The sequence below is a fragment of the Fundulus heteroclitus genome, chromosome 3, assembly GCF_011125445.2.
Source record: "Fundulus heteroclitus isolate FHET01 chromosome 3, MU-UCD_Fhet_4.1, whole genome shotgun sequence".
Taxonomy (NCBI): Eukaryota; Metazoa; Chordata; class Actinopteri; order Cyprinodontiformes; family Fundulidae; genus Fundulus; species Fundulus heteroclitus.
Genome location: NC_046363.1, coordinates 45,854,183 through 45,880,052, shown reverse-complemented (window position 1 = coordinate 45,880,052; position 25,870 = coordinate 45,854,183). Strand labels below are relative to the sequence as shown.

Here is a 25,870-nt window from a genome sequence, read left to right as displayed (position 1 = left end):
ATTCAGAAGACGTGATTCTCGCCGTTTCAACAGGAACCAACAGGAAGATTAGCCTGCAGGTTCTGCACTGGAGGAGGTTCTGCTGGGTTTCTGCAGAGTTCTGTTTCAAGAACCCTTTTCTCTTTTATCCGTCTGGTTGTATTGTTTTTTTTTTTTTTTATTTGAGCATGAAGGTGTATTTTCATTAGTTTATCATGTAAAACTAAGACTTCACATATTATTCTAGTTAATTTGATTTAAATCTAGAGCATAATTAATACAAAGGTCGCGTTTGTGGTTTTATTTTGAAAAACCAGCAGGATGCAGTATTTAAACGCCTGTTGTGCTTATAAAAAGTTGCGTATTGGTAGCACCGCACAGACACACCCACCAGAGAACACAAACCTCAACTTCTCCATGTTGGAGAGCGTGGATCCATGAGGAGAACCTAAGATCTGCTCCAAGATGGTTCTGAATTTTTGGGTTTTGGGAGAAAACGAGAGAGGAAGTTCACTCATAATAGAATATACGCCCTTAATGTCATAAAAAATAAATGTTTAGATGTTTTATAAATTGTGTTTGATTTGAACGTGAAACCTTTTCTGAAGACTGTAAACTGATCAGTGTGTCTTTGTTCAGAAAACAATATATATATATATATATATATATATATATATATATATATATATATATATATATATATATATATATTATCCACACTGCTGGTTAGTGTAAATCAACCTGAATGTTTTTAAAGTATGGTAGTTTTGCTGAATAATTCCTTGCCTTCAGCTCCCTCAGCGTGTCGCTGCTGTGAATCAGAGCTGCAGGGATTACAGATCACAGATTAGGGCGAGCGCTCAACCTGAGGCGATGAGAACAAGCTGCATCGAGGTGGTCCGTCCCTGAAAGCCGGGCCGCTCCGTGGGGCTTCAGCTGAACCAAGCACCGCTCAGTTTCTGCAGGTCTGGAGTCAGATTGAAGGTAATGGTCCAACGAGGGGCCGGCTGCCAGCAGGATAGTTCGTGCTTTCAGGGGGATTAGCGGTCGCTGAGGTCAGAGGAGGTTCAGGGGAAGAATCTGATCCAGAGTCAGTTAGGTGTTGTGCACAGGTCAGATTGAAGGCCTGAATGCAGCGAGCGCTGCACGTGCTGCAGAGGATCAGCACGTGCAGCGCTCAGATGTACCTGCAGGGCTAATCCCCCCATACGATGAAACAAAGGGCTGCATGTAGAAGGTGTCTGCAGACCTCTGAGATGTTCCATCAGGAGCTTCTTGGTTTCAGCCGTTTAAACGAGTTATGGTGCTGCGCAAAATTATTCATCCATGTATTTGTTGGGGTTTGACAAAAAGCAGTCCACAAATGTCAAGAGGAAGAAAGATGGTCCATGGTGTGCATCCCATGGAGAAATGTTCAGTCCCTTCATCTGAGAACGGAAACACTGAGGCTCAGCTGCAACCACGCCGAACCAAGACCACTGCAAGAAACGCTCTGCTCAGAACACCCTGAACACAGCATCTTACAGTGAAACATGGTGGTGGCAGCATCATGCTGAGGGGAGCAGGCCAGACTTGATGGGACGATGGATGGAGATAAATCCTGGAGAACCTGCTAGAGACTGCAGGAGGACGTTCACCTTCCAGCAGGAGAACCAGCCTGAACAAGTAGCCAGAGATATTATTGGAAGGTTTAGATCAGAGCAGATTCAGGGGTTAGAATGGCCTAGTCAAAGTCCAGACCTGAATCCACCTGAGAATCTGTGGAGGAACATTTTCCACAGATGTTCTCCATCCAGTCTGAGCTTTTATAAAGAAACCTTTGTTCTGTAGATGTTCACAGCTGGTGGAGAAACACCCAGAGGACCTGCAGGACAGAAAGGTTCTACTGAGGTGCTGAACAGAACCCAGTCAGGTGTTGAGTTGCTTAAAAACTAAAAGTTGAACACCATGGATCACTTTTTCTGCTGTCTGTCACGTCAGACAGGAGAAATTTAGGTTCTGACTAAATGTGAACAAGCTGAAGGGGTGTGAACACTTTTGCCGAGGCACTTTAAATGAAACCATGGGTTTTAAACCCTCAACTCTGATTTACACATCACATCATCATCAAGGCTCTTTCCAAAATGTGACTCCATCAGATCCTCCAGGTTGGTGAGAAAGTTTCCTCTCTAAGGAAACCCAGCAGGTTGCTTCAAAGTCTCTCCAAGCAGCATTCACTCCTCCTGAAAGAGCGTAGAGCCACAGTGGACAGTCGTCTGCATTGTTGATGGCTTTGCAGCAATCCCTCATACTGAGCATGCATGAAGCGACAGTGGAGAGGAAAACTCCCCTTTAACAGGGAGGAGAACCTCCAGCAGAACCAGAACCAGGCTCAGTGTGAACGCTCATCTGCCTCCACCCACTGGGGCTTAGAGAAGACAGAGCAGAGACACAGAAAGCTCAGAAGCTCACATTGACCCAGGAGTACTTTCTATGGTAGAGAAGACAGAGCAGAGACACAGAAAGCACAGAAGCTCACATTGACCCAGGAGTACTTTCTATGTTAGAGAAGACAGAGCAGAGACACAGAAAGCTCAGAAGCTCACATTGACCCAGGAGTACTTTCTATGGTAGATGGTAATAGAGGATGATCTGCCTCCCCTGATGATGTCACAGCTACCAGAACACCAGACCAGGTGTACCTTCTATGAAGAGAACAATGACAGAGAACAAAAAGTTAAAAGCTGAAATAACAACAAACACTGCAGATTGGAGAGCAGTAGGAGAACTCAGCAGAGAGAGAGAAATAGACCCTGATGTCCTCCAGCAGCCTAAGCCTATAGCAGCATAACTATAGAGGTAGCTCAGTGTATGAGCCACTCTGACTAGAAGCTTTGTCACAAAGGAAAGTTTTAAGCCTGATCACTGAGACCGCTCCATGGATTCAATACAGAAAAACTTTATTCATCTTAACAACAGACGCTCCTGAGGAAGATGTTTCTGCAGACGTCAGCGTACAGACGAACAGACGAAGAGCAGGACGTCTTCCTCTCCTCCTTCCTAGACGCAGGGCGCCTCCTCCAGCTCCGACGCTCCCTGTCTGCGGTGATGGAGGAGACGCTGCCTCCACCTGCCCAGGTGCTGGAACACCTGCAGACAGAGAACAGCAGCTCCAGAACCGCCGACCAGGGAGCAGCTGGACCATCAATGTTGCTGTTTGTGAGAGTAGGAGCTGCTCAGAGCAGAACTGATGGGTTCTGGAGCAGGTCGGGACTGAAGGAGGGCGACTCACTGTCCCGCTGCTCTGCCCTCGGCTAGCTGTCCTGTCCGGGGAGGAGGTCCGTCTGTGGAGCTGCAGGTTGTAGAGGAACAGAACCCGCTTCTTCTCCCTCTGAGACAGACAGAGACACCGTTATTCCCGTCCTGATCTGGTGCTGCTCCTGCCGCTGTGTTGGAAGAACCTTCAGAAGGTTCCCTAACGCTTCAGAACCAGTACCGCCTCAGGAACAGCCCTGTTTTCTGAAGCAGCACCGACCACACAGCCTGACAACAGAACCGGGCCTCTTTAGTTTCTCATTACATGCAAACGAGAAACAATGGATCGGCACTTAGTGATTCATCAAAGGATGGAGATTAATCAGGGGTCCAGTTTTTACTCAGAACTTTGAAGTTGGAAACATGAACAGAAGGTTCTGGTGAGGTCCAAACGTGACCTCATATAAAAACCCAGTGGAGTTTAAATCAGCCAAACCGACCAGAGTGATTACGACACGGTATGTGTGGATTTAATCACAATGATCTAATTTCTAATCCCTTTTCTGCTGCTCGGTCACATCCTGAAGCGGACACTGATTGGCTGCCAGTGGGGTGGGGGGGGGGGGGGGGGCGGCGGGGGGGCAGGGTGGGGGGGGTGTGAGCCGTGTCCAGTGAGAGTTTGGGATGGAGTGAGAGGAAATGATAAAGGAACTAGTAAAACTGTAACGGCATTTAGCATCTTCGAGAGCTCTATCATCTTCATATCTGCTCTAGATAGTCGATAGATCTCGATTTCTCTCTCTGGCTATGATATCCTCTTCTCTCTCTCTCTCTCTCTCTCTCTCTCTCTCTCTCTCTCTCTCTCTCTCTCTCTCTCTCTCTCTCTCTCTCGACCACCGGCTAAAGCCCACTTAAACAGCTCTGCTGCCATAAAGCTCTTAGTTTAATCTGTTCTCAGATCAGATTTACTGCAGCTCTCACACACACATCCTGGTTTAAAATACATAGTGAGGACCGTGCCTCACCCTGACGCTAACCCTAACCTAAACCTCAGTGTTAACTAAAAATGGTCCTCACTTTACTGGTAGAATGAGCAAAAAACAAGAACACAGAGAAACTGTCTCCAGTCACCAGGAGCATCATCTATCTTTGCTCTTTGTGTTCCTGAATGATTCAGAGTTCAGGGAGTGAACAAGCAAACCGGACTTTTCTGGTTCTGGATCACCATGAACCCTGAATCCTTTAAACAGCAACAGGAACGAGGTTTACAACAGCATAAACACCAAAGGATAGAGGAGGATCGCATCAGTTCTTTAAAATCAGAATGAGAAGAAATATCTCAAATGCTGCAATGACTCAATTTAACAATTAACTTAAAATCAGTCACAAGCTTAAATGTTTTTCTAGTCTTTTACAGGGAAAAGGACAGCTTTTGTTTAATTCATATTGACTCAGGAAGCGAGCCCAGAGTCCGAGGTCCTGTACAAGCTGCTCTACATTATTTTGATAGGTAATTATTTAAAAATAAGCCACTGATGAATAATAATTAAATGTTTTCTGGTGTGGGCGGAGCCTCTCCATGTTTCAGGATCAGAAATCCTTAAAATCTGGTTGCAACATGATAAAAAGTGAAAAGGTTCACGGGGCAGGAAAGCTTCACCAAGGCTTCGTTATGACTGTAATTAAAACGCTCTTCATCACCATCATCCACCATAACAGCCAACCAGCCTTCACCAATCACACGCATCAGTGACCCGCCCACTGGTTCTCCAGAACCTGCAGACTGGGATCCATCCTCTGATCCAACTCTCCTACCATCACAGTTCCTGCTGGAGCCGCCCAGACATCCACAGAACAACTTTTACTGCTTTAACTAGAAGGAAAGAAGGTTCACCTGGAGCCCAATAAACCCCCCCACAGGGACAGGTGATGCTGGAATCACCTGTCCCTGTGGGGGGGGGGCACCTTCACTTTCGCCTCAGGTGGAAATATTTCATATGTTTGTACCTTTGGGTGGTAGAAAGCTGCGATGAGCCGACGGAGGCGGTTGGTGTACACCTGTAGACAGCTGAACAGCGCCACCAGCAGGATGCAACCCACACAGCTCACATAGACTTCAGCAGGGAGGGGGGTGGGGGGAGACATGCAAGCTGGAGGAGGAAGAGGAGGAAGAGGAGGAGAGTTTAAATGCGATCAAACCGCTTCTGGTCTATCTGTAGGGAGAGGAAAATGTCGCCCTCTGCTGGTTTAATGTGTGTCCAACACCCTGCAAGGTTTATTATTTATTATAAGGATAAAATATACTAATTAATAAACATCCTGCACCAGTTCAGATTACAGGGCCAATTAAAATCCAATGCACCTAAATGTGATCCAGTTCAGTCACAATTCAGTCTAGTAGAACCAGATTAAAGATGTAATCAAGTCATTTCTAATTTTATTTCTCCAGTTTTCATTGAATTCAGTGATATTCTGTCTGAGTCTGAGATTTTACTTGTCGATAAAGATAAAACCTTAAAATCTGCAGTCTGTATAAAAACATAAATCTGACCATAAATCTGACAAACATATAATGTAAATGTGTGATGCCTTTTAATAAACTTCCAACTTGTTTTAGTTGAGATTGCTCTGTAAAAATTTTTCCCTTACAGGATGAACTGGGACTTTTAAAGTTTTATAAATGGAAATACTGCCCCCTAGAGGCCTGGGGCTGCAGCTGCCTCCCTCCCACAGCAGAGCAGCGTGATTCTCACCCCGGTTGTCGCTGTGGACGTTCAGCTCAGATGAACTGTTGAATCCGGAAATCGTGGTCCGCAGGAGGCGGGCCATCATGGAGTCCCCGCCCACTTTGATGTCCACGTGGTAACCGCCTGCAGAAAGGGGCGGAGCCATCTCTCAGTCATTTATTTAAACTGACCTTCATCCACCCTGGATGATGATGATGATGATGATGCCGGTGATGCAGCGGCAGTGATTCTTAAAACATTTGCTAATTTTTCTAAGTGAACCAAGGTCAGAATTATACATACACCCGTATGTATAATGTCAGTCAGACTGTGTGTGTGCGTGCTCACTCGTCACGTTGAACTGCGTGAACGTGTGTCTGCTGATGATGTCGAGAACGCGGACCAGAGCGGAGTCGACGGCCAGCAGGACGACGGACAGCAGCAAGATGGACAGAACCTGGAAAGCTCCTGGCGTCTGGAAACACACAAACAGAACCAGCGTCACACCGATCACGCAACCTCAGGACTGATCAGAATCTCTGGGCTCCACTGTTTGCTGAAATGATGAAATCAGCAGATAACAAGTAAATATTTGCTGTGCAGCTGATTTTCTGGGTTACGTCTGACTGGGAGGAACCAGAACTGGGCCGCCTCCACTAACCGGGTCTGACTGAAGGCGGCAGGAGTTGAACTCACCACCTGTTTCAGCTCCTGGGGGAAGATCTTCAGACTCGTCGGGGCGATGAACGCCTTTCTCTCTGATTTCCTGAGAGGCAGCAGGAAGCGTTTGCCCTAAAAGGACAGAAGAGGCAGGAGGGACAGCGTGAGTCTTCATCAGTAGGATGGGGACGAAGAGGAGGAGATTGAGAGTACCGCTCGTCTCCTGCGGTCATCGATGCGTCTGAAGTAGGAGGTGATGTAGAGGTTGTCAAACATGATGTTCCTCCTGTAGGAGCAGAGGTACTGAAACGCCCTGAGGATGAGGAGGACAAAGAGGAGAATGAGAAAGAGGAGGACCAGCAGTGTGATGAAGAAGAAGAGGAGGAGGCAGAGGAAGAGGAGGAGGTGCAGCAGCAGCAGCCTGATGGGGTCTACCTGCTGCTGAAGCTGAGAGTCTTACTGGATGAACACGGTGATGAAGGTGAAGGACAGCAGCAGCTGCAGAACGTTCATCACTTGTTCCATCGTCCTCGTCAGGTTCTGGAAGGACCGTCTGACGGCCTGAGTGAAGGCCTGATCCAACAGAACCCCGTCCAGCACCGGCTGCTGCTCTTCCTCCTGCAGGACGGCAGAGGAAGGTCATTCTGGCTGAGCGGCCGTCTGTCCTGAGGCTCCTGAAGATGTCCTGACCTGGACGACCACCTCCGTCCTGAACTCTCTGGAGAGACGCTCCACTGAAACGTTGAGCTGATCGAAGAGCCGCCCGAAGTTTCCCTCCACGGGAATCTGCTCCCGGCACCAGGGAGTCATGACTGGAGGACGGGAACGGAGAGGCAGAGCGGGGTTACCGGGTTCTCTGAAGATAACTTCTGGCTTCAGAGGTAAAAGCCGTGAAAACAAGCAGTCCTGGGGAACCTCAGCTGCTTCCTCTGGAGTTTACAGCGTCCAGGAGAGTAAAAAAAACATTAGCAATGACCTCAGAGAAGCTGCTGCTGTCCATCAACCTGCATGGAGGAGAACATCTCAGCAGCTTCCAGGATGGACGTCCAGCAGCTTCAGCCTGAGGCCAGAGCAGGAAGCTCAGAGAAATGAGCAGAACCTGGAGCTCCACCGGCAGTCACTGAGTGGACCACCATAAGCATTCTGGAGTGGAACATGAGACCCACTCAGAGAGGTCCTGCTGGTGGAGGAGGTCCTGCACCTTTATCTGCTGGCTCTCCTGTGGCTCTCTGTCCAAAGAACCGTCTGAAGTCGGTCCAGCTTTGGCGTTTATTTCAGTTCAAACCACAGCCAGAGAAAATAAAGCTCTCTGAGTAAAAACACCAGCAGGAATACGTCCGGCTTGACTCTCCTAACCAGGACAGAGACTCACTTCTCATGACGTCACACAGGAAGTGGAACTTCATGGAGACGCAGAGGATGTGGTTGATGACGGGAACAGGAATGGCTTCCATGCACGCCTCCCACCTCTGAGCGAACCAATCAGCACAGCGCTGGATGCCCTCACTCACCACACCTGAGCAGCACACACAGACGCTACCTGAAGCTATCCCTCCACCCCCAGAACACAGAATAAGGCTGAAAACCAGGGATAAAGTTTGGTGGAAGGAAGACGGTAAGGACTCACCGTCGCACTGCATCCTGGTCTTGGCGGTGAACTGCTCCTGGGTGCTGTTCGCTCTGCCGCCGGGCTTCGGCTTCGGCTGGAACGGGTCGTATCCGTACTGAAGGAGGACTTCATCCCTGATGTTCTGGAACTTCCTGCTGATGTTCAGGGACTCCGATTCAAACTCTGCTTTATCATCCTGAAAAGCAAACACAGACGTTTATCCCTTAGAGAAGCTGAAGAGGCTTCCAGAGTCTCCCTTTGACCTAAAAGGCTTCAGTGGACAGAATATTAGTTCAAAACCACAAAATTAACATTTAACTCCAGAATAACAGAGATAGAACATTTGAAGAAAGTAAAATGTGACTGAAATGCATGAAATTGTAACTTTCACCATGATTGGATTCACCTTTGGAGAGAAAACCCTCCAGTTGTTTCTCACAGAAACATAAAGCTGATAAATGATGTGCAGCAGAACTGCATGGGAACAATTAATAGGAACAAACCACCTGTTAATAATAAGGGTCAATTTAAAAACTGAATTTATATGTGCTGTATTATACAGTTATTAAAGACTTACACCCTCAGTCTTTGAAGATAAATGTTAAAATAACAATTAAAAAACAGGCCGAACCGGTTTAACTGCTATAAAGCAATTTAAGATTTTCTCTGAGGCTCTGTGCAGCACTTGTCTTGTATTTAGCAAACATTATTTTAAAATGCAGAGGCAGTGACTGCACATGTGAGTCCATACTCACTGCCACTACAGGACTGAACAGGGAAAGTATCATTAGGAAGCTGCAGATCAATGTGGTCCTATTTACTATGAAATTAACAGAATGTAAATGTGTGGTTATGGTGATGCACCCAACATTTTTAGTTGTAAGATCGTAACCTGTATGTATTAATTTAACCGTCATAAAATAAACCTTCTGGCTGCAAGGCAGCAGCGCTACCAGCTCAAAGAAATTTACAATATCATTTTTTGGTTATTTTTTATCGTTGTCTGAACCTCTGAATAATAATGTCATGTTTATATCTCTGCCCTAATTAAGCTGCAATCTGCAGACTCCCTCCTCACCATCAGCTGCTGTGTGACCAGAATAAAGGGTCGGATGGCTTGCCTCCACAGCATCCTGCTGTGATGAACCTGCAGGTCCAGATTACAGCTCAAAGACAGAGCCGCCCCCTCAGCGTTCCGCTCGATGTTTGCGATCGGACCTGGAACAGCGAGACGGGACACACCATCGTCTTGTTGCTTAGGTATGAAGGCTGATCGTAGCACAGCGACATCTGGTGCTGTAGCATAACTGAGATCAGCTGTTTTTGGTTTCTAAACATGTCTGCATGGCTTTGACAAAACTCTTTTACAGTATTAGAGTAACAAAATGGAGGGAAACAGATGCTTGATGGGTTAAACCGATCTGATCAGTTTGCTGGTTAATTTGTTCTGATAAAATCTAAAAGTCTGAAAGCTTCTCAAAAGGCCAAGAGGACATGGATCCAGACCACGTTAGAAACATGCATGAGAGTCAGAAACGACGAGTTTTAATGTCAGCGGAGAAAATTATCCTCTCTACTCTCAGGATTTGCAGTGAGTGTGTTTTTACCTCTGAACATAACCATCACAACCAGCACCATCAGGTAGGAGCGGCCACGTGAGCCGAGGATGCTGGGTAAGGTGAGGAGGACGGTACACCTGAAGGACGAGGACAGAGCTCCTCCTGCTACGCACACACCTAAACACACACACCTGTGTTCACCTGAGGATGATGCGCTTCAAAGGAGGAATGTGAACATGACGTCTGCTCACCGACAAATACAGATCCTACCGCCAGCTTCAGGACAAATGTCAGAGGAAAGTTATGGACAATTCCCAGAAACAACACTAAAGAAAATACAACAATTTATTACATATTTAGGTTAAAATATATCCATGTGAAATAGATGTGAAAATCTGGATAAATAAATAAATAACTACAGTTAAATAAGACTCTATTTAACTGTAGTTAAATAGAGCCTTTAGTAGGTCAAATAGAGCAATTTAGTAAGCGAGCAGAAATTTTAATAAATGAAAACTACTACTACCAAAAAATACTAAATATAATTTAAAAGCCCAATAGATAATAATAATAATAATAATAATAATAATAATACTTTTAATAGTAATTATTTAAGCCAAAAAGTTGCACCATATCAAGTATTGAAAAACAGGTAAGGGTTCAGTTTTCCAAGTCAGATAAACAAAATGAAAAAGGAATTATTAGTGTTATATTAGCCGAATTGTTCATTGGGATATCCTCTTTCTAAATTGGTGGTAAACACGTGAATAAATAAAGAAAAGTATGGAAAAAAGTATGGATAGAAAATAAAGAAATTAACAACTCACATAGACATAGACCGTTAAATAAGGCTCTAATCCTAAGAGCAATTTAGTATGCGAGCAGAACTTTATATAAATAAAAACAAATTCTACCAAAAAAGAACAAAAATAATTTAAAAGCCCAATAATTATCTAAACAAATAAATAACAATAATTCTTTTAATAGTAATTATTTAAGCCAAAACGTTGCACCAGTATTGAAAAAACAGGTAAGGGTTCAGTTTTCCAAGTCAGATAAAGAAAATTATTTTTAGTTTTAGAAAATCATTATTAGTGTTATATTAGCCGAATTATTCATCGGGACTTCCTCTTTCTAAATCTGTGATAAATGCTAAAATAAACGCCGCAGAAACACAGAGTGACCAGAGAAAAACTTAAATTGCTGATATTTTCAGGCAGGTTCTGTCCACAGCGGCCGGTTCCTACCGGCCCGGTGATGGTTTACCTGCGCCGCTCACCGCGCCGAGCAGGCCCCTGAGGACCAGGAGGGCCGCCGGGCTCTCAGCTGGAAGCCTGGAGAACCGGCGCACAGCTGGAGGAAGCGCGAACATCTGGAGCAGGTCAGTTATGGAGCGCCATCATTCAAACCGTTGAGCTTCCGGTAGCTCCGTCATCTCCACGGTAACCGGTTTCCGTAGCGAGACCAAAACCCCAAGATGGCGCCGAAGGAGGAGCGGCAACGCCTGCTGAAGAGTGACGTCACAGTCCAGGTGTTGAGGGGCGGATCCAGACGCACCCTCAGAGGACACCTGAGCAGGTAGGTAGCATAAAGCTAACCCATTCTGACCATCAGATAATTAAAGGACCCCTGAAGCTAGCATACAGCTAATATTTAGCTGCTAACTGTTAGCTTTATGCTAGCTACCTGTCCAGGTGTCCTTTGATCATCTATACCAGCTTGTTAGAGTCTCTGTTACTTTCATTTATTGATTTAATCCCCCTTAAAACTTGTATTCCCTCATTTCTGTCTGAGACCTGTCTTTTTGGACGATTACTCCTGTTGGTTTTGAGTTTATCTGATATTTAATTTACTGTTGGACAAAATGTCCCCCAGCATGATGCTGCCGCCACCATGCTTCGCTGTGGGGACGGTGTTCTTAGGGCAAATCGATATATTGATTAAATGATTAAAGATGATGCAAAATAAAAATATTGACCCATATTGTCCTTTTTGAGATGCACCTTTATTTTGAAATTTACGAAGCATGAGACCAAAATGAACAGGAGATCTATTACTATTAGTATTTTAAAAAGAGAAGAATGTTGTTTTTTTATTTAAATGCCTGCCTAAAAATAAAATTGTCAAATCTTTTTTGGGTTTTTGTGAGTTAACATCAATGTAAATATTAGTGTTAGATGGGGAGATGATATCGCATCATATCAATCTTAAAGATCGTAAATCGTAACAGCCTTTGTGATATCGGTAAATGTCGGTTCATCATCCAAACAAATCCATAAACCGTCGCATCGTGATACAGCTGCTGATTTACACCCCCACTAAATGCATGCAAAAGGTAGAGTAGATCCTGAAATGTGTTTTTTAAGACATGCAGCATATTTTATGTTTGTAAATCTTTAATGAACAAAGCTCCTTTTAAAGCTTCTGTGTTTTTCTCATCTCAGGCCAGGTGGGCGCTCTCGCCTCCGCAGACGGACAAAGATGAGGGCCCACCTGCTGCAGGCGGGGCGGAGCCTGGCGGCGTTCCTCTCTGGACTTCTCCTGGCGTCTCTTTATGGACTCATGGGCCTGGTTCTGCAGAAACAGCCGCTGTGGTTCTGCACCTACTCCACGGTGGCCTTGGCCGGGCTGGCAGCGTTCGGCATGGGGCTGTCAGCAGGTGTTCGGGCCAGCGTCACGGTCATGCTGCCCTCCATGTTCTCAGGTGAGTCAGAGATGTTCACCTGCACCTGCCCAGGATTTACGGGTTCTGGTTTACGTTTGTATTCTGATCAGAAAACACAGAAAGTATAACCTTAGCTCCCAAACGGTGCTGACGTGGTGGCGTTGTTATGGTCCTGGTCCAGCCCGTGGCAGGAAGTTCATCCTGATCCTGTATGTGTCGGTTCTGGTGTCCGGACCTCTGAAGAACACGCTGGAGAACACGAAGCGGGCCGCTACCAGCCTGCTGTGTGGCGCCGAGCTGGCAGCCAATCAGACTAAAGAGATGATGCAGAAAGCAGCCACGCCCCTCTTTGGTAAGACACGCCCACCTCACAGAAACTTCAGCATGAACGGAAAAAACGGGTGTAAATGTCAGGTTTAAACACGTAAAACATTCATTAAAACAACACAAAGCAGAAAGACAACAGACGTTAGACACAGGAGAACGCTCCGTTACGAATCTCCGATCCGTTCTGAAGCACACCTGCCGTTACCTTGTCTTTATTAAGATATTGGGAGGTCCCTAGTTACAAAAAACCCGTTGTTACTCTAAGGAGTAGGGGGGGCATTCAGTAATGAGACCTTCAAGATAATACAAAGTAGTTTCCCACAGTTCAGTTATGCGTATGCAGACCAGATGATTGCAGTTCATCACAGTCTCACATAACTTGAAAAACACTTCAAGTTAAAATCAATACACACATACAGTAAGATAAAATGGTAACCACTGGTCTATATGTTCCAGTAAATATATGATAAAAACAATAAACACAAACAGAGAGAGAGAAAAAATACTTTAATATCCGAATAAACGCAAACCTTAAAACCTTTTTAATAGTGATGATATGTGATAAATGCAATGAACATGGTGGATAGAATAAAACATGTAGAGAATAGTAAAAATATCATCATTAAAACATCTTAAAAAATCTGTGTGGAAGTGTATTTTCACTCAGATTCCTCCTTATGGAGCATTTCTGTAGAACTTTAATCTGTTTTTAACTGTGATCAGTTATTCTGCATGTCCTCCTGAGCCTGAATGCATCAGCGTCAGAAGAACCTGAATGTTCTGCCGTGTTCCTGCAGGTGCGCTGGATGAGATCAGAGAGATCACCAGCAACGCCTACGCCGTCGCAGGAAGGGTCCAGAACTTCATCCGGGCTCTGACAGACAGCGTCCGCCATGTCGGTCCGTCGCCGTCATTCTTTACATGTTTAAATGCCGTAGAAATAGTTTCAGCATCATTTTCTATGATTTAGTCGTCCTCCAGGGTGTTGGAGAGTCATTGCTCTGTTATCTTCAGGCTTTGGCTGATTTTTCCCTCATTTTGTTTTGAGCTCTTTAACTGTGAGTTTTGGTTTTTAGTCTTAAAGTCTCCCCCTAATTTGCATGTCTAAATAATTCTGACCTGGGACCCTGCAGCTCGCACCCTGAGGAACGTCCTCCACTTCCTGGTGGACATCGGAGACATCTGCAACGACAAGCTGGGCGCTCCGTACAGGAAGTGTCGGGATTTGTTCGCCCAGGCCCGGAGCGACTGCACCGACCTGCTGGGCGAGTTCAGCTTCCTGTGTGACATCGTGGACGGCTTCCTGCCGCTTTGCAACCTCGCTCGTGGTGCGTTCACTGACGTCGTGATTCTAGGTCTCCAGGGACGCCGTAGTCCGATCATCAGACAGGAAATCACAAACTGTCAGGATAGATTTGTGGTTTTAAACATCAGCTGCTCCTGCTGATGGCGATGCTGATGTGATACTGATTATATGTGGTCCTGTTTCATCACATCTGTCTCTTTCAGCTGGTGAGCTCTTCTGCATCGTCCCGTCTTACGTGGCTGCCCATCTGAAGCAGCGTCTGGCAGATCGTGAGTTTTTCTGTCTGCTTTTAGCTGCTGCTGGCAGTCTGCTGTCTCTGCTGCGGGTTAATTGAACTCTGACCTTTCAGCCACCGTTGCTGCGTTTAAGAAGATGATGCGGGAGTTTGAATTCAACATTTCAGCCTCCGTGAAGTTCGACCTGGACGCCAACAGCAGCCGCTCCCTGCAGCAGGTTTCTCAGGAGATCATGGCGGAGATTTCCTCCGATCTGCGGATGTTTCAGAAGCTGAACGAGCCGCTGATGTACGCCAGCCTGGCCCTGCTGGGCTGGTCCTTTCTGAGGTTAGAGGATATTCAGTCTGCCTCCCAGTGAGCACCAGCTGCTGCAGCCATCAGCATCACTGGAAACATTCAGATCCCCTTTAGCAACGGCTGCTTCGCTCTTAGTAGGATTATTCTCCACACAGACAGCTGGAAACATGCTAGCAGTACAAGTCTGGAAAATAAAAAGCAGAAGTCAGGACGTTAGTCCATGCAGGCTCAGCGTGAGTCCCTGATACAGCAGCTGTAGTGTTTATGAAAGCAGCTTAAAACGGATCAGAATAATACGACATTTTATTTACAAGCAACTTATAAACAGCCAGCGTTCCCTGTTCAAATGGGAACTAAGACGCAACAATAATTAAACCAGATAAACTAAAATAAGTTAGATAAAGCAGCTGGTTGTTCTGTAAAGAACCTCTGAGGCCAGAACCAGAACCTCTGCTGTTAGTCTCTGATCACTGACTATGGTACTTCTGTTAATTAGTCGCTCTTTATGTTATTTCAGGATATCAGAAACTTCTAGAGCTGCAGCTGTCCTTTATTTTGGTTATCGATAAGCCTAATAATTAATTAATCTAAAAAGAGACACTCTTAATATATTAACATACCTAAACAAACAAGTGTCTTTAACTAAAAAACTAATAATGACATATTTTAAATGCATTGTAAATAGCAAAAACATAAACAAATTAAGTCTCTGTCTATATATAGATAATCTTTTCTGTAAAACATTTTTAACAGGGTAATAATCAAATAGCAAAAGGTGCTTAATAACAGTTTTATTCTTATAGAATTAAAACCAGGTGAAGCTAAATCTGCATCTTGTGGAGATCTGTATAGAACATATTTCCAGATAAAGGCTTTTCTTTTTAAGTGCAATATATATACATTATGTTTATATATATATATATATATATATATATATATATATATATATATATATATATATATATATATATATATATATATATATATATATATATATGTTAAATGGTCCAGTTAACAATACTGGCGATTCAATAAATTGTAATAATCAATTAATCACAATTAGCTGTTTCAGTCCTACAAATGTACGGCACACTTTACACATTTTATTTGTAAAAAACTTTACAAACATGCATATTTTCCTCCCACTTGACAGTTTCATTACTTTTTGCTCCCCTGTTACATAAAATCCATCGGAGGAGACCAGATGTGAAAACTTTTGCCGTGTTGCTGTCATTGTGTGCAGGGCGGCGATGTACCGACGCCGGTACCTGCGTGACCTCAGCTTCGACAACATCTACATCAACGCTCAGTTTAAGGCGCTGGACCGGCAGGTGGCGTCGGAGGGCGGAGCTTCAGTCCTGCCGCTGACGCGCCGAGAGGCCAGGACCTACGTCACGCCCCGTCAGAGCCACCGCCGCTTCACCTCAGCAGCAGCACACCTTTACATACGCTGCAGGTGTGTCAGCAGGAACCAACGCTCTGCCTCTCTCCCGCAGTTTCCCTCCACCTGTCCTACAGGGAGCGGCGGGCGGTGCTGGTGGGCGTGGCCTCCGTCCTCAGACACCTGGCCATCGGCGGCCTGCTGGTGGCGCTGGACTTCCTCGTCTTCTGGATTCTGGACCAGGTGCGCCACCAGGTGAAGGGGGACGTGGTCGCCAGAGGTGAGGCCTCGCCCCGCTGCGCTGGTTCTGTGTCGTCACCATGGTGACGTCACCGTGGTGACGGTTCTGCCCCATCAGCTCCAGCCCAGGTGATGGTCCAGGTGAACGGGTCCGGATACGCCTCGGACATCTTCAGAGACCTGGTGGCTTCGTTCAACGTCCTGCAGCGAGGCAACATCACGGTGATCAGCAGGAAGTGTCTGGTGGAGCCGTCGGCGCCGGAGACCAGCACCACGGTTCTCCTCGGTACGGATCCAACCGGACCAGAACTAATGTAGCCTACATCCAAAATCAGCTTTTATCTGCCCACATATCAGGAAGCTGGTCTCTGAGAAAGTTCTGACCACCAGAACCGTGTCAGTAGAACAGCACCGGGTCCGGTTGTTGTGGAGGAATGAAAACAGACGGCATCAGGCCGGATCAGCAGTGGAAGTGTTGGGATTAAGCTGCTTTCCAGGAATATGGGGAAGACCGGTTGTGCCTCTGGGCCTCAGACCGGGCCTGAACAGAACCTAAATAACATTCTGACAGCTCAGGGTTTCCTCTGAGGAACGGCGACCCGTTCAGGAGCCTCCGCGTCCAACAATCAGAGGAAGACACGTGGAGCGGCGGCCCAAATGCAAACGTCTGCTGGCGGTTCTGTGGGGAAACGTTTCAGGTTTCCTGTGAGGAAAGTCTGATCGTTTCCTCCTGCAGATCTGAGCGGCGGCAGAGGAACCGAAACATGCCGGCCTCCTCTGACGCTGCAGACGTGACTCTGGTTCTGTTCTGTTTGCTGTGGCAGGGTTCCTGTTGGGCCTGGCGCTGGTCGTGTCTCTGACCGGAGGATTCGTGCAGCGCCTCAGACGCCTCATCTGCGCCTCTTATCATCCAGAGCGAGAAAAGGTACCAACCACTCAGAAGGTTCTCGCTGCTCCACAGCAGCTCGTTGCACCTTCATCTTCTCAGCGCCGGCCTGCTGAAGTGACCCGATAGGCCCGACAGGCCCGGTCCGTCTGGTTCTGCATGTTGACGATAGTTTGTGATGCTGCAGACTGACAGGAGGCAACAAAGCTGGAAATGTTTAGAAACCTCAGAGGCTTCTTTTGGTGCTAAACGGTCCAGACAGCCAGTGGTTCTGATCTCACCGGGCCTGACACACTTTGCATCAAGTCATGTTACTGAATGTTCTTTCAACGTTGGCCTGCATGAAAATAAGCAGCAGAAACAACAAATGTGAATGTTTGATGAATTAATTGGTAAATGACGTCATCTTGTTTTATAAATAAAATAAGAAAAATAAAATTATTTTTATTTTTGCACAATCTGACCTCTCACAGCATCAAACACGTTTAATAGAAATGTTTAAACTTAGAAGAGATTATAACAAGAATTAAAAATATAAATGTACATTAAAAATGTTATACACAGATTCTGATTCTGGTTTTGATTTCAAAAGTTCTTTATATATTTTATATTTTGTGCTGTAGAATCCAGTGAGAGGAGCAACACAAAATAAAGCAACTGGACTTCTGTTATGAAACTGAAGACGTTTCTCCTCCATCCAGAAAGATTTCTCAGTTCAAAATGTCTGCAATAGTGAGGAGTTCCAGCTTTATAGACCTTCAGGCCTCTTTAGAGCTTAGACTCACCTGTAGATTCACCTGGAACTGGTCGTCCCAATGAATGTTGAGGTTACATGCATGGAGGTGTGAAACCTTTTCCCCAGTTCACTCCTCCATGCATGAGACCAGAACATTCCCCCTGGGAGCCAGCCTAACGAGGAGCCTAATGAGGAGCCTAACGAGAAGCCTAACGAGGAGCCTAACGAGGAGCCTAACGAGGAGCTTAATGAGGAGCCTAACGACTCTCCATTGTTGCAGCGACCAGTTCCAGGTGAATCTACAGGTGAGTCTAAGCTCTAAGGAGGCCTGCAGGTCCATAAAGCTGGAGCTCCTCACTACTGCAGACATTTTGAACTGAGAAAACTTCCTGGATGGAAGAGAAACGTCTTCAGCTTCAGACTTAAAGTCCAGTTGTTTTATTTTTTAGTTTTTTGGGTTGATCCTGACCTGATGACTGAGAATCCTCACTAAGATAACACAGGTACAGACGTGATGATTGGTCTGCAGTTCACCAATCAGACGAGACGCTCGACAAGACATTTCAGTTATTTCCTCATATGTTGTAGAAACAAATATCTTAAATATGTTTTCAACATATGGTGAATTAAATTTTAAATTAAGGATGCAGTTAATTTTTGTACTGTTTATTAATGTAAATGATCGCTCATGTTTAAAAGTTTTTATTTATTTATAGGTTTCCCATGGAGGTGAAGCAGCTGCTGAGTTATCAGCATTTCTAATCCTGGTTTCTTTATCTGCAGCATCAAACCGATAATCTGACTCTCGCCAGGTTAAACTGAGCCTCTGTTGCCGGTTTGAAACCCGCAGGTCTGGCAGCTGCTCTCGGTTTCCTGCTGGCTTCTTTCAACCTCCAGCCGGAAGCGTTTTGTTCCTTCAGAAGGTTCTGGATTACGACCCCTGCAGCAGAAATGTGTTTGTCCCACCAGCAGCAACCTGAGGGCAGGTATTTTCCCTGTAAGCCCCGCCCCTCTGGCTCTGACTGAACGTGATGCTCCCTGACGCCGGAGCCAAGGCGATGAGAGGAAGATCAGCTGCTGTGGGTGGAAGGTCGCAGAGCAGAGAGGCATGTGAGGAATCTGCAGCGTGAACGTCTGAGAGGAGGAAGCTGAAGGCAGGTCTGAACACGCTGATCCAGACCTGAACGTGGCTCAGGCGCTCTGAGACATCTGGACTTCCCCGAGATGTTCTGAACCAGCCGGCCTGCAGAGAGACAGCCAGCAGCTCCTCTCTGGATCATCAGACACGTCAGAACCTCAGCATTAAAGGACGGGGCCTTCATCCACCGCAGGGCTGCAGATGAAGCCTGAGAGCCTGGATGAAGAGCAGCCCCACTCCAGTAGCTGCACCTCCTCTTCCTCAGCGTTCCTGGGAACGATGCGGCAGAAAATGATCTGGTGTTGAATCAAAGATCTGCTGAACGTCTTTGTTGGATGTTTTCTAAACTAGCAGCTTGATTGATGAGGTCAGCAGTTAACCGTCTGATCCATCTGCTGCTCCACGCTGGCTTCAGCCTGAGATTCATTAACGCGTTTAAATAAAGTTTGAATATTATTAAAAAATAAATGCTTCGTGTTCCTCCTTCAAACTGATTTTCTTAGCTTTTTTTCTTTCTTTGAACGTCGTTAAAGTCCTGATGGTTCTGGCTGCTCTCCCATCTGATGTCCCACAGAACCAGAACCGGCAGACGTGTCGCTCCTGCTGAGATGTTCCAACATGTCCGTTTATCTCCAGCATCTCGTGTTTGATTTCACAGCCTCTGTTCTCCACGCTCTGCCGTAGCAGCAGGCGTGGTTCTGGTGGCCCGAGGCCTTTCTGGCTGTTCTTCACAAAGCGAGGACGTGACGACCCGACTGCGAGAGAAAGAAAGTGAAACCTGAAACTTGCAGGTGACCCGTCCTTCTTTGTGTTCTGCAGGAGAGGATCCGGTTCCTCCGGCAGCGGATCCTGAATGAGAGGAGGTCGCTGGGCCGGGCCCTGAGGAGGGCCGTCGTCCAGCAGCTGGCTGGTGGAGGCGCCGTCCGGACGCTGATGACGCGGTACCTTCACGCCACTGACGTCTGCCTGCAGGACGGCAGCTTACAAACGTTTAATCTTTAAAAAATGAACATTTAAAGAGGGTTTTTATGATATATTTAGTTTATTTCTGATGAACCTCACAGGAAACCAGATATTTACACTGAATGAATCAGAGTCAGTGTTTCCTGTTTAAGGCCAGGAATTATATTCAATATATATATATATATATATATATATATATATATATATATATATATATATATATATATATTTATTTATTTATTTTTATTTTTTTTTAAATCATAATTTTCTTTTATTTTTATAGATTGTCTCTAAAAGTTTTCTGAAGCTCATATGTTTACATACACTGAGCTGCACTTTGACTGTTTGGGAACCCCTGATGATGATGTCACGGCGTTGTAAGCTTCTGATTGGTTAATCTGAGTTATGGAGGCACACCTGTGGATGTATTTCACGCCGACACCTCAAACATTCGGGTTCTTTGTGTGACGTCATGTACAGATCCAGAGAAATCCTCCCAGATATCAGGAGGGGAACCGTGGTTCCTCCTCTGACCCGGTTTCCAGGCGCCTGAAGGTTCCCCGCTCCTCTGTCCAATCATAAGCAAGTATAAACACCGTGGGGACGTCCAGCCGCCGTACGGTTCTGGAAGGAGACGGGTTCTCTCTGCGAGAACTCCTCTGGTTCTGGTGTGAAATGTGTGAATCAAGCCCAGAACCAAAGCCTTAATGTTTGGACCCGTGTTCTGATGAGGCGTCTGGACACAATCCTCTCATTAGGAGGAGGAAACCTGAGACCATCACCTCAGCTGTGAAGCACGGAGGTGGCAGCGTCATGTTTTCATAAAACAGACGGCATCATGGGTAAAGCTCTTCATGAGGCGTTCATGTGAAAACTGAGACGATCCATGAGAACTTTACGCTGCTGTCTAGCATCTGGTGGACTGTTGCAGCGCTCCAGCCGGTCCAGAACATCTTCAGCTGTCTTGGTGCTCGGCCTGCTGTCATCGTCTGACTTGTTTCAGCAGCTTTGATGAAGCTCAGAACCAAATCTGTCACGACTCTTTACTCCATCAGGATTCCAGGAGGAGGCTACCTGTGCCGCCTGCTGGACCGCTCCTCCCTCACCTGTGTGGGCTGCGGCGAGGCGGTGAGGGCGAAGGATGACGACACCATCGCCTGCGACGTCCCGCGCTGCTCAGGTAGGAAGCTGCATCTCCTCATTGGTCAATGAAACGGCTGAACCCGACTCAGCCGCTCCGTCATCAGATTCTTCAGAAGCTTCAGTCTGAACCTGAAACGGTGAGACTGGATCCGCTGAAGGTGGAGCTGCTCTGTGTTAGCTTCCAACCTCGTCTTCCTCCTCCTCCTCCTCCTCCTCCTCCTCTCTGGACGTTTCCAAACAGCCGGTCTCTCAGCGTGGGCTGGAGGTTCTTCAAACATCACCAGTTCAAAAAGTTGGTCCAGACGCAGGAACCAGGACTTGGGCGAGCGGTTCTGCTGGAGAGGAGCGGAAGGATAGTCCGGTTAGCGGGAGGAGGAGATGAGGAGAAATGTGTGAAGGAACTGAAGCTTGTTTACTATGCCAGGGTTTGATCTGCAACGGGTCAGAACCGCAGCTGGGCGGGCTTAGGCGGAACCGCTGGCAGATCACTGAGAAGATCTGGGGGAGAACATCAGAACAATCTGGAACGGGAACAAACAAGGGATCGTCTGAAAGCTCAGGAGCTGAATCAGCAGCCAGTGAATGATGAGCGTCTGGCTGAAGGTTGGTTCTGAGACAGCAGCAGAACCTTAAAACACACAGAGAGGTTCTGATAACCTCAGCTGGGTCAGAACACGTCCTCAACTGCAGCTCTGCAGTGGAGATGACCGTGCATCGTGTTCTGATCCATTAAGCTGCTGGAGAACCAGATGGTTCTGGATTCCTGAGCAGGAGCCCCCTGGGGGACGGGTTGGATCACGGCTGCAGAACCGGACCGCAGCCATGGATCCTGCAGAATCATCCAGTAACAGTTAAAGCTTTTAATCTCCGTTTATTCTGCAGATATTCAGATAAAAATCATTTGCTTCAATGAGGCGGGAGGTTCTAAGCTGCTGGGTTATGGTGGGGGGGGGGGGGTACTTCCTGCTTCCGCCTTCATTTGATGATTAAAGTCGGTGTGAAATCTGTTTCTGGAAGTTTGAGTTTTTAATAATCTCAGAAGATAATTTCCTGACCTTCTAACCCTGAAACCAAACAGATCATTTCTTTCTGTGAATATTTGTTTAAACAGGATTAAAGTGTTTTTTTCTCCATGATTTGCCTGAAACTAGCAGAACTTTCCTCCTACAGCACCAGCTTGACCCGCTCTCTCTGTTCTCCTTGCAGGCGTGTTCTGTCGGCCATGTTTCCACAGTTTGGGAAACATGTGCGCCGTCTGCATGCGACCTCTGACCTTCCAGGACGACAGCGAACTGTGAGTCCTCTGAGCTCAGAACCAGAACCAGAACCACCGTAGACTCTGTTTAGTGATCCAGAGATCCTGTGTTGATATTTCGTCTTGTTGAGCAGCGATCCAGAACGTCCTGAAAGAGAGAAACTGTAAAAAACACAAACGGCCCAGAATGAGGAGGAAATAAGCAGCTCGACCCAAAAGAACTTTCTAAAACATTCTGATGGCCCTGAAACGCAGAACTGCAGAAAAACCTAAAACGCCTGCATGCTGCAGCTGTGAATATCTGTAAAATGTTTCTACTGAACAGGAAACCAGAACCATGGACACAGATTGTGGATCTGAACGGGTCAGACCTCCTGGTTCTGATAGAACTTCCTCTCCCTGTTTCTGCCAGAGACTCCAGCGACGACGAGCTCCGTCCTCCTTCTGCGGCCCTGAACTCGCCTCTCGGTTCCGACCAAACCTCCTGGTCACCGCTGAGGAGGAGGAGGATCTTCACAGCAGAGGAACCCTCCGGTACCGGCGCCAGAGGAACCGCCGCAGACGCTGAGGTTCTGAGTGGAGACAGCGAGTACTTCAGCGCTTACTCCGACTCTGATCTCAGGTAAAAGATTACCATCTGATGTCTGCTCCAGTTCTTTATCCCTAAACGTCTGTTTTCCCACGCTCTCGCCTGTCAGTGAAGCAGACGTGACCCACCAGGACCGACCCGGACCTTCTGACTCGGACAGCGGCGCCTCCTTTCACACCGCCCCCTCACCGAGCACCTTCCACCGTCAGGAGGAGGAAGAGGAGGAAGAGGAGGAGCTCACGGAAGTCAGCGTTCACAACCCGGACCACCATGGAAACCAGCCGGCTTCTCCAGGACCTTCCAGGACCTTCCAGCCCTCACCTCCAGGAGCCAGAAGCAGCTGAAGTCTCTGATTAAAGTTGATGAAGCATGAAGCTGGTTGTTGGTGTCCTTTAAAATAAAAGCAGCGAACCAGGATCTGCTCAGGGAGGAGTGGAGAAGGTCTCTGAGGTTCATGGCTGCTGATAGAGCAGCCCAGTAGACCTGGAGAAGGTTTCTGATCACATCAGTGGTCCTGCTCCAGAGATGGTGGTCCTGAGCGGTGGAAGGAGGAGGCAGGAGCTTCCTCTGCAGGACGAATGAACTGCTCTGGATGAACTGCGTGATCTCTGATCTCGTCTTTGTTCCTCAGATACGGATCATGGGAGAAGGAAGGAGGTCCTGGATGGAAGCAGCCTCGATGAGGAGCAGGAGATCTCCATCGTCTGGAGAGGAGCTGCTGCCTCACAGCTGAGCCGGTTTCCAGCTTTTCAGGAACATCTCACTTGGAGGAGACCTGGGAGCAGAACCAGGACACTCGGGTGGGATTGGGACCCCCAGGAGGAGCTGGAGAGGAAGGTCCTCCTGGATCTGGTACCTCCATGATGGACGGAGGAATAGTTTTAAAAAAATGTTTAAAGAGATCAAAACTGCAGATGTTGAGCTTGCTGTAGATCTGTGTTTATGGAGGTTTTTCCTGTTTGTAGCTAAGAGTTCGGACTCTGGGCTCTCTGCTTCTTTGTCTAAACCTCTGGATGTGTGAGAACAAACAACACAGAACATCTGGAAAAGTGAAGCCGTGACCTCTGGGGAGTTTTTTCCTGCTCTGCAGTGAGAGGAGTGGTTCTGCTGCTTCTGAATAATGGAGCGTTTCAGCTCACAGCTGAGAAAAACATCCAGCTTTCCTGCTTCCAGGCTGAGCTGCAGGAGAAGAACTCCAACTCAGACCCTGCAGCGTCTGCAGCGTCTGCAGCATTTACAGCGTCTGCAGCGTTTACAGCGTCTGCAGCGTCTGCAGCGTCTGCAGCATTTACAGCGTCTGCAGCGTCTGCAGCATTTACAGCGTCTGCAGCGTCTGCAGCGTCTGCAGCATTTACAGCGTCTGCAGCATTTACAGCGTCTGCAGCATTTACAGCGTCTGCAGCGAGCGAACGGCGTGACTGAGAGCAGCTGGGAGAGTGAAGGGATGGAGGGAGAGGCTCTGACTGCACCATGACCGCATACTCCTGACATGCCGGGGTCCCTGAAGTCCTCCACGCCCAGCAGCGTTTTATCTGCAGCCTCATGGACGCGTAGAGCTGCAACATGAAGAGGAGGCAGAGCAGAGCGGTGACTCCATGACGTCCAGGAAACCACCGACAGCGCTTAGATCCTGCAGGATCCCTTTAAAATGGCTGGTTTCAGACGTTTAAATGTATCTGCCTCCAGTTTCTGCCGACTCAGCAGATTCAGCATTCATAATGTGATCGCCTGCAGGCTGCCGCTGCTTTTCATGAACATAAATCCCGACATGGTCCACTGTTACAGGAATTAACTGAGAAAAGCTCCAGTCTGGGCCAGTAGGTTCACCGTCCCAGAGTATGGCAAGCCCTTTTACTCACTATACCAGTCTGTTGATGCTCAAAACGAAAAAAAAAAAACAGTAACTACAACATGAGGTTGTTTTGTTTTGGCACCAGGTGACGTAATGTTATGGTATCTTCAAGCTGCCTTTTAAGATCCTATCAGATCTTCTTGTCCTCTGCAGAGACCTGGTTTGGTGAACTAGCTTTAAATCTGTTGGTATCAGTACTGGCGTAACAACATTTGATCATAAAACTTAAAATATCAAAAAAACTAAATGTTTTTACTAGGGCTGGGCAAGTTAATGCGTTAATTTTGCGTTAATTCATTAGACTATTAACGGCGATATTTATTTTATCGCGCATTAACGCATGTTGCTCACATGCTTTCAGTCAGTGTCAGTCAGCAGGCGCGCTGACTGCAGCGCACTGTCACGGCAGCACTCTCCCGCTCCCCCTCCCCTCTCGTACATGGCTCAGCGGCGCCAGCCAATCAGCACGCAGGCTCAGCCTGGCCCGCCCACTCAGCTCTCACACAAGCTTAACAAACAAACAGCTGAGAGAGACCGCAGCAGCGAAAAAACATGAACAGAGGAAGTAGCACCGTTTGGCTTTATTTTAATTCCGTAAATGAAATCAAGCTGTATGTTTTGTAAAAAGCCGGTTCATTTAAGTGGAAACACAACAAATTTATCTAAGCACGTGAAAAAACATGAAAACGTCGAGCCCCAGAAACGGAGAGAGAAGACGAAACTTCTGTCATTGCCCCGACAGACCCACAGACAGACGTCTCTGACTGAGGCGTTTCAGTTCTCCAGGGAACATCCAGGTAGATCAGTGGATGGATGGATGGATGGATGGATGGATGGATGGATGGATGTTACTGGAGCCACACATAACATGTAATTAAGACCTTGAAAGAACCCAGTACATATATTAAAAAGTGTTATTTAAGATAAGATAACATTAGCTAATCCTTTTTTTATCCCACAACGGGGAAATGTATAGGATTAAAGCAACAGGCAGGTTGCCACAACACAGACAAAATTACATAAGGATTGAAATATATAAGAGGTGGATTAGCGAAAAAACACTGAACATAACATTATTGGTTATTATTA

The 25,870-nt window shown here is 46.7% G+C and overlaps 2 protein-coding genes across 2 annotated transcripts; one reads left to right on the top strand and one right to left on the bottom strand.

Annotated features, from left to right (window-relative positions):
- Positions 1 to 2,895: 2,895 nt before the first annotated feature.
- On the bottom strand, positions 2,896 to 11,158 carry dcst1 (DC-STAMP domain containing 1). Its single transcript, XM_012856677.3, has 15 exons — positions 11,034 to 11,158; positions 10,019 to 10,093; positions 9,816 to 9,944; positions 9,287 to 9,426; positions 8,227 to 8,404; positions 7,972 to 8,115; positions 7,290 to 7,411; positions 7,060 to 7,217; positions 6,813 to 6,912; positions 6,636 to 6,731; positions 6,288 to 6,414; positions 5,967 to 6,083; positions 5,221 to 5,363; positions 3,251 to 3,349; positions 2,896 to 3,108 (listed from the first exon to the last, which is right to left on the bottom strand). The coding sequence occupies exons 1-15, from the start codon at positions 11,137 to 11,139 to the stop codon at positions 3,019 to 3,021; spliced, it is 1,824 nt and encodes a 607-aa protein (XP_012712131.2). The 5' UTR covers positions 11,140 to 11,158; the 3' UTR covers positions 2,896 to 3,018.
- dcst2 (DC-STAMP domain containing 2) lies at positions 11,050 to 23,303 on the top strand. Its single transcript, XM_036135570.1, has 17 exons — positions 11,050 to 11,148; positions 11,227 to 11,345; positions 12,212 to 12,471; positions 12,614 to 12,784; positions 13,557 to 13,658; positions 13,893 to 14,087; positions 14,269 to 14,334; positions 14,415 to 14,628; positions 15,842 to 15,999; positions 16,095 to 16,259; positions 16,338 to 16,505; positions 17,044 to 17,144; positions 19,799 to 19,920; positions 20,998 to 21,122; positions 22,292 to 22,379; positions 22,753 to 22,962; positions 23,039 to 23,303. Exons 2-17 carry the CDS (start codon positions 11,245 to 11,247, stop codon positions 23,271 to 23,273), a joined length of 2,481 nt encoding a protein of 826 aa, XP_035991463.1. The 5' UTR covers positions 11,050 to 11,148; positions 11,227 to 11,244; the 3' UTR covers positions 23,274 to 23,303.
- Positions 23,304 to 25,870: the final 2,567 nt, after the last annotated feature.

What these genes read in the sequence shown, in the direction of transcription:
- dcst1 (XM_012856677.3), bottom strand. Translation starts at nt 11,139, where the DNA reads ATGTTCGCGCTTCCTCCAGCTGTGCGCCGGTTCTCCAGGCTTCCAGCT. An exon ending in TGTGATGGTTATGTTCAGAG is followed by an intron (nt 9,427 to 9,815) that starts GTAAAAACACAC and finishes TCGCTGTTCCAG; the next exon opens with GTCCGATCGCAAACATCGAG. An exon ending in TTCATCACCGTGTTCATCCA is followed by an intron (nt 6,913 to 7,059) that starts GTAAGACTCTCA and finishes CCTCATCCTCAG; the next exon opens with GGCGTTTCAGTACCTCTGCT.
- dcst2 (XM_036135570.1), top strand. Translation starts at nt 11,245, where the DNA reads ATGGCGCCGAAGGAGGAGCGGCAACGCCTGCTGAAGAGTGACGTCACA. An exon ending in CTCAGAGGACACCTGAGCAG is followed by an intron (nt 11,346 to 12,211) that starts GTAGGTAGCATA and finishes TTCTCATCTCAG; the next exon opens with GCCAGGTGGGCGCTCTCGCC. An exon ending in CAGGACCTACGTCACGCCCC is followed by an intron (nt 16,000 to 16,094) that starts GTCAGAGCCACC and finishes TCTCTCCCGCAG; the next exon opens with TTTCCCTCCACCTGTCCTAC.